The sequence below is a fragment of the Thrips palmi genome, unplaced genomic scaffold (assembly GCF_012932325.1).
Source record: "Thrips palmi isolate BJ-2018 unplaced genomic scaffold, TpBJ-2018v1 HiC_scaffold_10, whole genome shotgun sequence".
In the NCBI taxonomy this organism is placed as follows: Eukaryota; Metazoa; Arthropoda; class Insecta; order Thysanoptera; family Thripidae; genus Thrips; species Thrips palmi.
Genome location: NW_023144621.1, coordinates 19,294,245 through 19,309,543, shown reverse-complemented (window position 1 = coordinate 19,309,543; position 15,299 = coordinate 19,294,245). Strand labels below are relative to the sequence as shown.

The following is a 15,299-nucleotide window of genomic DNA, read 5'->3' as shown; positions in this document are numbered from 1 at the left end:
GCCAAGCCCAGCCAAGCCCACCGCAGCCAAAGCCACGCCGGCCGGCCGGTTGGGTTCAGTCTGCCTCGAGCAAGCGCGCGGAGAGGGAGCGTCGCGGAGGCACAGCGTGCCATGTCCTCGTGGTGCCGGCGACGTGTGCTGGCTCGCGCCGAGCGAGAGCGGTGCGGCGACGCGGCGAACCGACAGGCAGCGGAACGCGCCGAGCGCGCCGAACGCTCCGGGATTAATGTGTACTGTGCAGTCATCCCCGTCTCCGGCCCCGCCGCCAAGGCCGTGGCCGCGGCCAACAAGCGGCCCAAGCCGTCGGCCAGGGTGCGTGGCCCGGGCCGCGGCAGCGCGCTGGGCAGCGCCGTGGGGGCCAGGGCCATGAGCACGGCCATGGGCACGGCCATGGGCACGGCCATGGGCACGGCGGCCGCCTTATCGGCGACAATTTATCAAAAGTGCATCGTGGCGAGGCGGCCGTACTGGCCCGCCGCGCCGGACGAGGACTTCCTTTGGCACTCTATGGACGGCCAGGATGTGAGTGTGCGTGTACGTGTTGGTGTGTGTGTGTGTATGTGTGTGTGTGCAGGATGCAAGCCCTGCTGCGTGGGCTGTTGTCAAACGACTGACTGCACTGGAGCACGGCGGCGGCAGCAGAAATCCTGTCGCAAGGACGATCCGGCATGGATGTAGTCTCGTCGCGTTTTCTGGTGTCTGTGAGCGGCGAAAAATCACGTTGATTTTTTGGGGGTGCTTTTAATGTTACCGTGAGGTAAATGGAGCAATAATCAAGTGCTGCAACCACTGTGACCGTTTCCTGGGATTTTTAATGTGGCGCACTCCTCCAACCGAAGCCAATGGATACTCCCCGACGTCGTCCTCGTCTCAGAGTGCTCCGTCTTAGTGCATCATCCATTCATTCATGCAAGGACTGCGTGATAAAAATCTGCTGTCGCCGCGCGCCGCGGGGAAGCGAACCGTCATCCCTCGCTGCCGGAAGCGAGGACGCTACCCGTTGCGCTACGCGCGCCTTGCCCCATCCGCCAGACTCACCGCCCTCCTTGTTGCAGGGCGCGACGCAGGACCTGTTCGAGTTGCTGGAGCGCGTGCAGAGCAGCCGACTGGACGACCAGCGATGCGTCCTGCCGCCGTACTTCTCTCAGGTGAGTGCCAATAAAAACGGGCCCGCGACGGGGACTCGAACCCGCGCCTCTCGCGCGGAAGCTGCTCAATGAGGCGTGGCCGGACGCGCCGTCCTGCTGATGGATGACTTTGCACGCGCCCGGGGGCCCGGGGCCCCGGTTCAAATCCCATCAAGTCGTTGTTGTTTTTCGCTACCGCCGTTCACCAGCCGGTCGTGACGTCACTGCGAACGCATCGACCACATGTCACAACACACGTGTGCAGGCCATGCAGGCGGTGCAAGCCAAGGAGCCGAAAAGTCAAGAAGGGGGCCGGCATTGTTTGAGCTCCCCAGGCGTGTCCAATATCGTTCCTTGTTGTCTCCGTCTTTGTGTTCGCGCGTGCGCGTGAGTGTGCGTGTGTGTGCTCCCTTTAGGATGATGTCGCTAATTTCACAAATATTTTTCCAACTTCCTGTCATCACAAGGTGACTGCTGCGCTCCTTTGAACGCGTCGCGGTCGTGCGTTTGAATGGCCACCCTGTCTTCTTGTTGTTGTCCAGCTGTTTTGCCCGCTAGATTTCGCTGTTAGATGAGATGGGGTAAAGATGTTCCCAGTGCAGCCTTGTAAAGACGTGCTATTTGCTCAAAGCGGCGTTCCGCTCTCGCCACGGCTTCCGCGGTCGAGGCCGACGAGGCCGGTGGAAGGGCGGGTCATGATTTCGAGGCGCGGGCGATATTTATGTTATTTATTCGCTGATATGGATCCGGTCCCGTAATTAAATTATCTAGTTCGGGCGCGCGGTCCGGCCGGCTTGACCGGACGCCTATCGCCCGTCTGCCATCGCCCGGACATTTTCATCTCGGGAGAGAAAATCTGAGGAATGGGTCTGCCTCCTGCCCCCTGCCCTGCCGGCCGGCCGGGTCATGAAGATATTGATACCACCGCGTGGTCGAGCTTGCCGCTCCGGCTGTCAGATTTTGGAGCGAAAGTGGTGAAAAAGCGAGGCGGGGTGGGCGAGGTGGGCGCGGAGTGGGCGAGGGGTTCCCACCCGCCGGCGTGCCCGGCAAGCCAGGGCAGGCCAGGGCAGCGCACCCACCCCTGCTCCTCAAGTGGCTGCTGCTTCCGCATTCATATCGCTTCCTGCGCGCCGCGCCGCGTTTTCGGGGTTTGACAACATCTTCGGCGCTTTCAGGCTTTCAATTGGCGGCCCGCCGGGAAGGAAAAGGAAGGGCGACCCGGCGCACTTGACCAGAACGGATAAACCGCACTCGCACAAAAGGGCCAGGCCAAGGGGAGCGGAGAGGGAAGGGAGGGAAAAAAGACGTTTTTCTTGGCGGCGGTGGCTTCCATTCTGCTATTTGGACAGCGGCTCCCATAGATCCACGGAATGATTTAGCGATCGTGAGCGTGTGTGTGTGTGTGTGGACCGATATCGCCAATGCACCGTCTTAAAGTGTTGAGAAACCCCTTCCCATTCACAGCTTTACACTCGACCCGAGCCGTCGCGCAAAAAAAATGTCGATATAAAAAAATCAATAAAACCGTCATCGTCAAGTAATTAATACAATAGAGTCGGTCCGTCGCGGCGTCGGTGCTGCCTGCGTCACGGCCTCGCCCTATCAGCCTGGGCTGCGGCGACTCGCCGGCGGGGCGCTGGCAGTGCTTGGAAGGCGCCCCGGGCTGCCCCGGGCGGACGCGGGATTTGATTGCGAACTGGCGAGCGCCAGACGGGCGGCGGCGGCCGGGCCGGGCGGGGCTCTGTGGCGGACCACTGCTCGGAACTAGTTCGAGAGGAACTTTATCGTGGGAGGCTCGTGTCCAAACAGACTCGCACACGGCCCGGGGCCAGTCGAACCATACGAGAGCGACCGCCTCTCGACCGCCGCCGCGCACGACACCTGGCCAGACGAAAACACACACACTTCCCCGTGCCACAAATCCCCCCGGCCGGCAGGCACACATACCAGCGTCGCCCGATGGTGGTATATCAAATCTGTGGGAGGTTGGAGGAGGGGGAAGGAGGGGGCGGGGCGGAGCAGACGGTCCGTACCCGGCGCGGCCACGGCACGGCCAATACGCAGTCATTAGGGCGATTGGGCGACGTGATAGCGAGGCGGTTGAGGTCCTTGTAGGGGTCCTTGTTGACGTCCTCCGGGTCCTTGTTTCTCACCTGGCGAGCGCGGCCTGGCGCGGCCTGGTGCGGCCTGCACCGTGGCGCTGCCGATCTGATCCAGCCGCACTTTCCATTCAGACCCCCGCTGGGCATCGGCCGGCCACGGTCACCGGAACTCGCAAGGCGAAGCGGCGCAGCGACCACCCCCTCGGACGGCGACGGCCCAGCGCCGTCGAAGGCTGCCTCGCCCGGCCGCGCCTTCCCCCGCGGCGTCCCGTGGGCGCGGCGTGGCGTGTCGCGTCGCGGCAAACGACGCTCTGTCCAATTGAACGCCACGCAGCGGAACGCTCTGGCGGAACTCCTCGGCCGCAGGTTAAGGGGATGATTAACCCTCCGCCCCTCGTGTGTGTGTGTGTGTCGTTTTCTTTCCTTCATCCCTGTTTCGAGGCGTGGTTTAATGGTGTTTTTTCGAGCGGATTCCTCTTTTGGCCGCCACCTTGTAAGAGACCGCGGCTTGCAGCGACGGCGACCTGGCGCGCCCTGGCTGTCTCCAGGCTCTAGCCGTGCGGTCCGGTGGGGGACTCATCTATCCACGGCCTTGCCCGTGGCGTGCATGGCCCTGCAGGCGATGCCGCACACGGCGCTGCACCGCGCTGCACCGCGCTGTCTCTCTCGCGCGCGTCCGCGAGGCCGCAAGGCGCCACGAGTGCGAGAGAGACGGAGAGATGCGCCGCGGGGGGCCTCATCCCGCAGCGGGCGAGTCGCGAAGAAAGTGATAGGACTCAGCCTCGTCGGACTGGCCGCCCTGTCCGTCCGAGCAGCTGCGGAGTGACTTGGGAGTGACTTGGGAGTGACGGACGTCCGACGGGCGGCGACGTCGTCTTGGCTCATTCGGCCCAGGTGCGCCACCCTCTTGGCCCCGCTACACTGTACTACACGCCGCTATGCAGTTGTCGCGGCGTCACGCAGTCACGCCTGTGCGGTCACGGCTGGCCGTGCCGTGCCGTGGCGTGCCGTGCCGTCCGGGACGGCCAGGACGCCGCCGACTCCTCCAAGACGTCCCAGAAGACGATGACGCGGCGTGTTTCACGTTTGTTTCACGGGCGAGTAGCCCGGCAGGGGTGGTCGTGCCGTCACAGACAGACGGACAGAAAGAGAAAGAGACTTTAATTGATTGTCTGTAAAGTGGCCTCCCTGGAGTCTTGGTCAGCAAGTCGTAGTGTCGCGTGTGCCCGCCCGCCCGTCCCCTTCCCTTCCCCTCCCCTCGCCGGATCCGGAACCGCATGTCACCGCGGCGGCGTACGTGTCCTAGGACTGGGAATGGCAAAACCTGGCGGCGAGCCTGGCCCCGTGTGTGTGTGTGTGTGTGTGTGTGAAGGTGTGTGTGTGTGTGTGTGTGTGTGAGTGTGTGAGTGTGTGTTAGTGAGTCGGAAGGGAAAAGAGATAAACGGCGCCGCCAAATGGAAGGACGTGAGAAAATGTCACGATTCTGGCCGCGCCGCGCCGCTCGCCTTTCCGGAATTGGACCGTCCTGGAGACTCAGCCCGTCGGAGCGCCAGCCGAACCATTCCGTAGGGCCGTTGCGTCGCTCTGTCTTCCCCAACTGACCCCAGGCGTTGCCCAGGGAGACGCGGCGAGTCGCCTCTCTGCAGGGCTGCTTGCTGTCGTGCGGCTAAAGGGGTACCTGCAGGGGTACCTGCACTGCGGGGCGGTATCGGTACGCCAGCCAGCCGGCCGCGGTGACTGCTCATCGCGCGGCACGCCCTAATTGGGGGTGGCTGCCGGGCTCCGTCGCTGTCTCTCTCGCACCCTTACGGAGAGCTCCGTGAGTGCGACAGAGACAGAGTGATCGACTCTTTTTGAATCGCTCGGCTGGCCGGCCGCTTGCCGTGTGCCATACGCCGTTCGTGAAGCGGTCGGGGCGGGTCGGGGTGTCTCATGGGCGTCTTGGAGGCGGCGCGGCCTGCTGCAGCTGCGTGCGCCGCGCGGGTCACGGACCACGCGGCGCGTGTAATTAATTAAAGACACACACACACACACACACCGACACGTCGTTATCTTCGGCGGCCTCGTTGTTGTTGATCGGCTTGCTCCAGCTCATCAAGGGCGTCGTCTTGGCGCGCGACTGTGCGACACGGCCCGCTGCGTCGCGTGTCGATCACATCCATTTTCGAGTGTAATTGCCCTGGCCGGGCCCGGCCGATAGAAGTAAGTCACGTCATCTTGTTAGACGGTGGGCAAGACGGCGGTCGCCGTTTGCCATCCCGGGGCGGCGGGGCGCGCGCCGCTCGGCCATGCATCGGGCCAATCAACAAGAAGTGCCATAAGACACGGATGAACGCAGCTGGTTACCGGGCCGAGGCCCAGGCCAGCGCCGTTATGGTCCTGTTCCTTCCTGTCTTGTCTTATTCCAACTGACAGACTGAGAAACGACTTCGGCGCGCCGCACACTGTCTGTCCTCCCTGCGCGCGCTGCGTGGAATGCCTGGCCGCGTCGCGGACGCGTCGCGGCGTGCATGGGAATGGCGCGCATCGTGTGCTGCACGCTGCGCCTCGCCGCCGTACGGCCCGTGCCCGTGTTCGGCGACGGCATTGGCCCAGATTCGGGGCCGCAGCCGCGCGGCCGCGCAGTCACCTGTCAAAGTTGCAGTGTCGCGGCTGAGGCCGTCCGGGCCGTCCACGCGGGATGCGTCGCAGCGTCGCAGCCTGGCAGGCGCACTTGCCGCGCCGCACGCGGCACACTGGGCCAAGAGGGCCGGTGGAGGCGAGGCGGTCAAAACTCCAGTCGCGTTTTGAGCTCCAAGGTCGCTGAACAGTTATCGAACCGAACGTGTGCGTGTGATCCCACCAATGGATTGCTGTCCGCTCGAGGGGGCCACACGTTCAATTCCAATCCCATTTAGCTGCTCGGCTAGAATTTTGGTCGATTTTGGCCGCCTCCACACCAGTTTTCCGGCCCACTGTGCGGCGGGCGGCGGCGGCCTCCACGGCGTAACCGCGCACCGCAGCGCGCGGCTACCGACCCGGCCGTCGCGTTACGTGTGTGGAGGGCCCCGCCTGGGCCGCCTGTGACCTTAGCACGAGGATGAAGATGATGAGTGTCCGTGCACTCACTCACTCACACACAGAGGGGAGAAAGCGCTTTCGCCCGGCCGGACTCCGCAGCCGCTCGCAACAACATCTTTTCTCACGGGATAACGCGCTGAGCAGGCTGCACTTTTGCGCGGCGAGGTGCAGGCCAGCCAACGAGGACGGGGAAGCGCGGCGACGTGACTGCGACGTGACGCCCCACGGCCCTCCACTCGCTGCGATTGTTGGCGCTTATCGGGACACAGCGCCCCGATCGCGGGGCAGGCAGTGCCTTGGCAGTGCCTTGGCAGTGCAGCCGGTGTGGCGCTCGGGGTAAGCAGGCCTCGCCGCGGATTGCGGTCCCCGACAGTGTCGGCGTTCGCGAGGCCGTTTGTTCTGAGAGGCCCGCCGTGTGTGTGTGTGTGTGTGTGTGTGTGTGTGTGTGTGTGTGTGTGTGTGGCCGCACGTTGCTCCCCGCACTGTAAGTCTTGCGGCGGCTGTGTCTGTGTGTGTGTGACGGTGTGTGACCCCTGGCGGGGCTATGCGGGGCACGGCCGCCGCCGCGGTGGGGCTGGCTGGGCTGACGCTGGCACGGGGAACTAGGTCGATCGAGCCTCATTCCCAGAACAGGACAGTTATGATTGGATGCGCGCCGAGCACCTCCTGGCCGCGCCGCCGCGTACGGCGTACGGACGGCGATGCATTCCAGGCGGGCTTGGCCTGGCCGAGCGCCCGTCGCCGTCCCGTCTCCCTCGCTGCACGCTGCGTCCCGCGACGCTGTTGCGCGCAAGGGGTATCGCCGCGTCGCCGCCACTCGGCGCTACCCCGCCACGCCGGCCGCACGCGGCGATACCCCGCCGCGCTGGAGACACGCGGCGATACCCCGCGTAGCGAGATCCGGTGGTGGCGGCGGCGTCGCGAGAGCGGCGATACACCTCGCCGACGGCACGGCACCCCGGCGCACGGGGTATCGACGCGTGCCGCTCGGCTAGGGTGGCCACTCCGCGCGCGCTGGTGAGCCCGTTGGGTTGCCTGCCCTCCCGGCGGCTCGGCCCGCGCTCGGGTCACGCCCGACGGGCTGCCTACCTCCACGGCGCTCTGGCGCTGAGCGCGCCGCCGCCCGCTGCCGGCCACAGCGCCGCGCGGCCGCGAGCGTTGGGTTGCCTACCCGCGGTGCGTCGGGCGCTCGCAGCTTGGCGCTGCAGCGAGAAGGACGCGTGCCGCGCTGACGTCACTCCCCTCCGCCTTGGCCACGCACTCCTTAGATGTAGTCGTCGAGGTCCTCGCGGCCGTTCGCAGTTCGCAACGCGCTGCAAATCACGGACGGCACAGCCACGGCACAGCCCGCGCGCGTCTGGCGGCGGAGTGTTGAAAGTTGCCAGCTTTACAACTTGCAACTTTGCGGCCCTTTCTCGTGTCATCGCAACTCTCTCGCCTCGCCGGCTCGTCTTTCACAGCCGGCGGCTTTTTAATATTTTTCTCGCCGTTTTGCTTCACGGCCGCGACGCCGCGACGGCACGCCGACACGCCACATGCAGTGTGGCTGCCGTCTGCGACTGTCTTCAACCCTTGTTTGCCGCAAGGGCAGGCAACACAGGCCACGCCCTGGATCTTTCATCCCCTTGTCCGCCGTGGAGGTAGGCAACACAACTCACACCCACCCCTTCGTGTCCACCCCTTGTCCGCCGTGGAGGTAGGCAACACAACTCACACCCACCCCTTCGTGTCCACCCCTTGTCGGCCGGGGAGATAGGCAAGGCAACTCCTCTTACGCACCGTGCTGGCCTCGACTTGCGGCGACACTTCGTTCACTTTGTTTTGTTGTGACGTTGGTGTTTCCCTCGCCGCGGGCCACGCTCGGCTCGAGAACAGCTCATCAAAACTGGTTCCTCTATTTCCGTGCCTCGTTAAAAACGTAAGGCCGCCCCAAAGACACGGGAATGACTCTTCAAGATCCGGTCTGCCCGATCGCCCCGGTGCACCAGTGCACGCGACAGACCCGCTCGCACTCCTCGCACTCCGCGTCCAGGTCAGGGACGCTTGGCCCGCTTGGGTGACGCATTGTGTGCTCTGGCTCGCTGTGGCCCTCGCACACATGCGTCTTCACGACGGCTGCCTGCGCAGATGTCGCCGACTTCCGGAAACCGTAAACGCGTGGGCCAAAGCTGGCTTCATCTTGATCGTCTGGACATTGTTGTCATCCGGCCGTCGATGATGAATCGATACAGCAGCGCACATATTGTGTTTTGGACGTTTTCCTATTCCATTTCCCTCGGTTTCGTGCATTCCTCGGCGTGAGTTCGCGAGTCTCCTTCCTGCTCGCCGTGCTCGACATGAGCGCCGCGACGCAGTGCAGCACACGTGTGCGTCGAGTCCGCGGGCCGCGCCGCTTCCGTTTGAAAGTATAATACGTTCATTAGCGGTCTGCCCGTCTCGCTCGCTCCAGCAGCGAGGCACTGCAGGCACTGCGGCGGGGTTGTTGCGTTGCTGTCTCTCTCGCACCCACGGGGGCCGGCGCGTTATCATCATCGCGCCGGGGGACTTGGCGGAGGCGGGGACGGCCGCGGGGCGCCGGCCGTGACGTCAGCCTCGGCCACTTTGGCCGCGCGGCCGTGGAACAGTGTAGTGGCCGCGGCGAAGGGCGCGACAAGTAGTCCATTGATGAGCAGCTGATCTGGACGACACAGTGAATGGGCCTGGCCCTGGACACTCACGGCACCGTTAGCGCCACCGTTACCGCACCGGCACCGTGTTGAATGACGCACCGCCACACTTGTAGGTCGCAATGCACCGGGCTGGTAATGCCGAACTTGCGTAAGGCCGATACGTTTCCTGAAGGCGGTGAAATTGTGCGGCCGGCCGGCGTGGGGACTTTTAGCACGCCGACCGCGGCCACACACACACTCGCACTCCCCGTGTTGACCCAGTCCATCCATATGCATGGCCGGCGCCAGAGCTGCGCGCCGCGCATTGGGCAAGGATCATAGCGGAGTGCTCGAACCGCGGACCAGGAAAGGCGTAACCGCATCACCATAATACAACGTGCGGACCCAACTTCCGCCGGTCATTGTAAAAAGCTGTGTTTAATATTCAATTAGTGATCCTGGGGCTGGCTGGTCCAGCCCGAGGAGCGGCGCCCGGCGCCCCGCGCGGCGTGCGAGGCATACCACGCGTCGGACTGGCAAGTTTACCGACCGCGCCGCACTGGCCTGCACCAGCCTGCACCGCGAGGCGTGTGATATTGCATTTGATCTCCGCGCCCCGCCGCGGCGCGCCGGGCAGCCTGCTGGGCCTGGCTGGGCCGCGGGGAAGGCGCCGCACTCCGCCATTCCACAGTGCAGGGGGAAGACCCGGTGCACTTTCACGGCATGCAGCAGTGCAGCAGCCAGCATCACACGAAACGTATTAAAACGATCGCCCTCCTCCCCGCCCCGCCCCGCCCCTGCCGCTGTCATCGGCTGTCCGCGGGGCGCGGGCTGTCCGGCCGGCGGCCGGCAAAAGGTGAACCAACAACTAACGCGAACGCGCGTCCGTGGGAAAGTCGCACGGGGAAGCTCCTCCGGTCGGCGGAGTGCACGGAGTGCGGCGCTGCGTAGCAGTGTAGCAGCGCCCCCTGGAGGCGGCAGGCCGAAGCTCTCCTGTCCGCTTTGTTGCGGGGCGTGCCAGCCCGGGCGTGCCCGCCAAACGCTCCCATCCCATCCGCAGGAACGCCTCCGGTGCAAACGGCCGCGCCCAACCAGTCCACCACTTCCAGTGGGGGAGGATGAAACGCGACATAACCAGCAAAGAAATGAAGTGTGCGTGTCCGCGGCGTCCGCGGCGCGCACTCGAACGCGTCGTGTCCGTGTGTGGACCAGTTTCCCCAAACTTTTCATAAATCATCCGCGGGTCCTGCCGGCCGGCGCGGCGGCCTGGGGGTCTGTGTGCCGGCAGGCTGCGTGGGCGAGGCGGGGGCGAGGCGGGGGCGAGGCGGGGGCGTGGCCCCGGACAAGACAGTGGACACTTATCACGACGAGGACCGCGGCCCAGCAGACTGATTCCGAGAGTCGTTTTCGTCGCTCTGTCTCTCTCGCACTCACGGGGCGTCCCCTACAGGTGCGAGCGAGACAGAGCGGCGAAAACGCGACTCTCGGCATTGACCAACGAACGCCAACCGCTTTTACCCGCTCGTTTGGTTGTCGCTGGGAATGGATGACCGCGCCGTGGGCCGCCCGGAGGACCAAGGACCGCGGTCGGCCGGGAGCAGGGAGGGGTGCTTGTCGGCGGGGGGACCGCGGCGGTCAACGGACTGAACCACTTTCCAGGAGCAGACGACCGAAATTGGCCTCCGCGCCCCGCCCCGCCCCGCCCCGCCCCGCGCCGTACCCGCCTGACTGATTGCAGGTACTCGAGGTACGCGAGGTGCCGCCACGGCGCCACCAGCTCCCTGGGCTGTTTTAATTAAGTCTGGTCCAAATTCGTGGCCCTGATTAGCCATTAAGGGAAGGAGGGGGGGCTTTAATCGCCCGATGGACGCGTGGATAGACAGCCCAGCGAAATGAGTCGCAGGCCGCCGCATCTCCCCGCCGCCAACGGCCTGCAACTACACTGGCGCCGCGGTTCATTTTAGAAAATAGAAACGGCCTCAGGGAACTGTTTCCGAAAAAATTGCTCATTTTCTCTGTGCGCGCGGTGCGGTGCGGCGCGGTCCAGCTTCTCACGCGGCCACCACGATGGTGATGATCGCGACGGGATAAAGTCGTCGCCAAATGACTTGCGAGTGGGAGTGACCTCGCCTTCTGAGCCAACGACAGCCAGCAGACTCATTCCGAGAGTCGTTTTCGTCGCTCTGTCTCTCTCGCACTCGTGGGGCGCTCCGTTTGGGTGCGAGAGAGACAGAGCGACGAAAACGACTCTCGGAATGAGTCTGCTGCCAGCGACAGCCAGCGGGGGCTCGGCCAACATCTATCTATCTATCCGTCCCGGGGTGTCTCCTGCGAGTCCCGCGGCGAACTGAAAGATAAAAACACTTTTTATAGTGTTGTTTCGGTTTTTATAGGGATATCTTCGCCGTCATTGTTTCGTCTTGGCTAACGGCGGCTCCCAGACCGAGCTTCAAAATGCACGTGTGTGTGTGTGTGTCGGATCTTCTCCCCCTTCTGCTCCTCCGGTAGCAGCTTAGTAGTGCCCGCCAGTGTGGGTGTGGGTGTGTGGGTGTGAATGAAGCATTGGCTGGCGCGTTCACCGCCGCCTCGCCGCCGCTCTTACGTGGCGCTACGAGTGAGTGCGCCCCGTTTTCGCTCGTCTTTAGCGCGCAGTGCCCGCAGAGCCCAGCCCGCCTCCCGCACTTACGCCGCGCGGTGCGAAGCGCAGTGCAGCGTTAGCCGCGTCTTAGCCAACCGGTCCCACACTCGGCGGCTGGGAAACGGACCACCCTCTCCCACTCCCCCTCGCGGCGCTCATCTGCATACCGATTGATTTTGATTTTTGATCCGGCCGCATAATACCGGCAATAAAACGGCCGTGGAATTACACGGTGCGATTCGTCGTCATCGCGTCGCCGCGCGGGGAATCGTAAGGAGCGAGGCTGTTGCCGGAACTGCATAGCATTAGCTTCACGGCTTGCTTGACTTGCTTGACCCGGGCCGCGACTGCGCTCCGTCGCGCTGTCTCTCTCGCACCCCTACGGGACGCCCCGCGAGTGCGAGAGAGACAGAGCGACCCGGCCCATTACTCATTATTGTCCTTCCGATTTTATTTTTTTCGCGTGATGCGGAGGCGTGTCCCCGTAAAACGCGATCGCTCAAACTCGCCGAGGTGAGAAGCTTTCTTGCGATGCTCCTCCCGCTCCTCCCCCTCGTCCAGGTGACGCAACGCTCCGCGCGTCGCCGAGCCGCTTTCGGCGACACTGGGTCACTTTAACGGCGGCACCGTCTCATTGAAACAGCGAATGCGTGCGTGTGGCGCAACGGATTCAGCGAGCGGCAGACTGAGAGTCGTTTTCGTCGCTCTGTCTCTCTCGCACCTATGTGGCGTTCCGTGTAGGTGCGAGAGAGACAGAGCGACACAGAGTCCACGGGCGAGCGAGGCGCCCATTCACTTATCCATTCATCCGCGCGGCCGTCCGTCCGTCCGTCCCGCCGCCTCTGCTGCGCTGCTTGCGTTGCCGCGGACTAATTGCATTAGCTGGACGCGTTTGGCGCCAAGGTCCCCGCCGCAGCGCGCCGCGTTCCACATTCTTGTTGTTGTTGCTGGCCGGGCCGTGCCGCCCCGCCGCCGCGCCGTGCCTCTTGTTGTTGTTGCTGCCGCGGCGGAGCGGAGGTCAGCGCTCGTCACGCACCCATTTGGGGCGTCGGCAAGACGGCGAGGCGTCACGCCGGTCCGGCGGGGTCGCGAACCGCTGGCGGGCGTGGCGCTGGAAGGCGCTGGAAGGCGCTGGAAGGCGCTGGAAGGCGCTGGCGAGGCGCTGGAAGGCGCTGGAAGGCGCTGGCGAGGCGCTGGAAGGCGCTGGAAGGCGCTGGAAGGCGCTGGAAGGCGCTGGAAGGCGCTGGCGAGGCGCTGGCGAGGCGCTGGAAGGCGCTGGAAGGCGCTGGCGTGGCCGTCGAGGCGTCGCCGAGGTGCCCGTCGTCATTAGGCCGCGTGTCTGGCTGGCTGACGCCGCCATGACGGCGACCTGGTCCTCCTCCAGCGACACCCTCGCGGCACCGCGGCGTCCAGCGACTCCAGGCTGCGCTAACGGGTTGCCTCACGCGGCCGTCGCCCTTAGCTAATGACGGCCTGCCGGACCTCGGACTGCACGCCGCCTCCTGGAATTCCCCCTGCAGCCCCGAGAGGCGTTTTCGTCGTCCCGTCTCTCTCGCACTCAAGCGGCGTCCCGTGCGAGAGAGGCCGAGCGACCAGATCGAAACTCGGAATCGGTGGCGGAGGACGCGGCCGCCGAGTGTAGGCACGGCATTGGGTGTCCATGGCGGACGGGGTTGCGGACGCCTTGGAGTCTCATCAGCCAGGCGCTCGTTTAGGCCAGCACGGCCGGCACGGCCAGCACGGCGGCCGGGTCATCAGTTCACGTCCCGCCGAGCGAAGCGACCGCGAGGTTGGCCAAGCTCCATTTTCGCACCTTTGTCCAAGTTTTTCCGTGTTGTGCTCGTGTGTGTTGGTGTGTGTACAAGGCCTCGCTCTTGGTTTCGCAACCGCAGCACTACTACACCGTCGTCGCGGTAACGGTGTGTGTGTGTCAGTATTGTGTGGTAGTGAATGGGAATGAAACAAATCGATGGCCGTCGCCTGCTTGTCCGTCTTGGCGGCCGTTTTTACAAACGGGGAAACATCTCGCGCCTCGCCCTTGGGCCCCTTGGGGTTTACAGTGACGGCCACTCGATGCGCAGCGCGGCGCGTCACGTGATGCCGAACGCAGTGCAACGCAGTGCAGTGCCGCAGCGCCGCGACGCCCCGGCTCGGATTGGGGGTCTCCGCTTTCAATGCATTGGAGGCACTTGCACTCACTCACACACCGACGCGAAACTCGCACACACACACGCGGACACTCGGCGGGAGGCAGGAAAAAAAGCGCTGGCTCGGCAAAAGCGGGGAGACTTGTTGTGCGAATCGTGAGTGCTGTTTGCGTTTGCGGAGAGCCGCCGCCGGTTCCGAAGCGACGCACCACTCGGCGCGGCGCGGCGCGGCGCGGCACGGCACGGCGGGGGAGTGCACGCCTTCGCCGGTGGCGTGATTCTGTCAAGTTGTCAGCCAACGGCCAACCGCACTCGCGTCCCGCCCTCGCCGCCGACACCTCGCTTCTCGCTTCGCCTCGCCGCGGCCAGCGACGACCCTTCCGCCTGAAGGCAACCTCCAGTGGCGCGCCGCGCGCACCGCTTCGAAAATTCGCGCCCCTCCGCGCGGCCGTCCGCGCAGCCCCGCCGTCGTCCGCGGACCGCGCGCGCTCGCCAAGCTCCGCCTGCGGTGCTCCGTCCTGCTGGTGCTGCTCTGCCTGGCGTGCGCCGCGCTGCTCGTCGCCATGCGCTTCGTCCTGCTGGACCGCCTGCAGCACCACGACGGCGGCAGCAAGCGCCTGCGTCGCCTGCTCTTCATGAAGATCATGGTGGACGGGCTGCTGGCCGCGCGGCTGAGCCCCGTGCAGGTAGGCGTCGTGGAGTCCGAGGAGTCCGCGGCCCGGGGCCCGGGGGTGAAGCACCGCGACGTGGACGTGAACTCGGCCCCTCCGCCCCGCGCCCCGCGGCCCCTCGCAGCACGACCCGATGCCGGATCAGATACTGCCGCGGAGATAGGGGCGCAACCAAGGCGTGCCTCGCGGTGCGTGGCGGGGCGGGGCGGGGCGGGGCGGGGCGCGCTCCAGCGGCCAACGCTCGGCGACAACCTTCATGTGGGCCAGTCTGTCCGTTGCCGCGCGTTGCCGCCACCGTCCCCCGCCAGGGACCCCGCCAATCAGATAGCGGCCCTACACTCTAATCTCATGCCGTGCGTCGCGATGTTGGAGCAGCGCCGTTATGTCATCTGTCATTGGCCCTGCCTCGGCAGGGCGTGCCCCGGGTTCGAATCCCGCGCGCGATGCCGAAGTTTGTCCCTTTTTGCGCGCAGCTTTCCGGTGACCTTGCCACCATACTTGGCTGAGGCCCCGCTGCATCGGCGGGGCGGCGGGCCCCGATTCTGATCTCCATTGTCCCTTATTACGCCCTTACCGGGCCTGGCTTGCCATGGCTGGCACGGCCCTTGCGCCCAATCTGATGCAGGGTCGCCGCGCCGTGGTACCGTTTTGGTACCCGGCCATGGTCGCCGCGGGGTCGCCGTGGTGGCCGTGGTCGGGGGAAGTCCAGGCAGCCAGCCACGGGGCGCCGGCCGGCCGCCCCGCGCAAGACGGCGGTATTGTTTTTGCCGGCCGTGCAATGCAACGCGGCGGTGCGTTGTTTTTGCCAGTGGCTTTGTCCTCGAACGAAAGGGTGGCTTGGGCCGGCTCGCCCGCTCCGAGGTCTCGCTTCGAGTCGGCGAGTCCACGCTGGACTGCCCAGCCCAC

General features: G+C 65.0%; 1 protein-coding gene across 3 annotated transcripts in view; it reads left to right on the top strand.

The window, feature by feature from the left end:
- Positions 1–15,299, top strand: part of LOC117654536 (rap1 GTPase-activating protein 1) — a 183,443-nt gene that overhangs the window by 119,011 nt on the left and 49,133 nt on the right. For all 3 annotated transcript variants that reach the window (XM_034401239.1, XM_034401241.1, XM_034401240.1), the window contains exon 3: positions 1,056–1,148. In XM_034401239.1, coding sequence (XP_034257130.1) covers positions 1,056–1,148 — 93 coding nt within the window. The remainder of the gene's footprint in view (positions 1–1,055; positions 1,149–15,299) is intronic.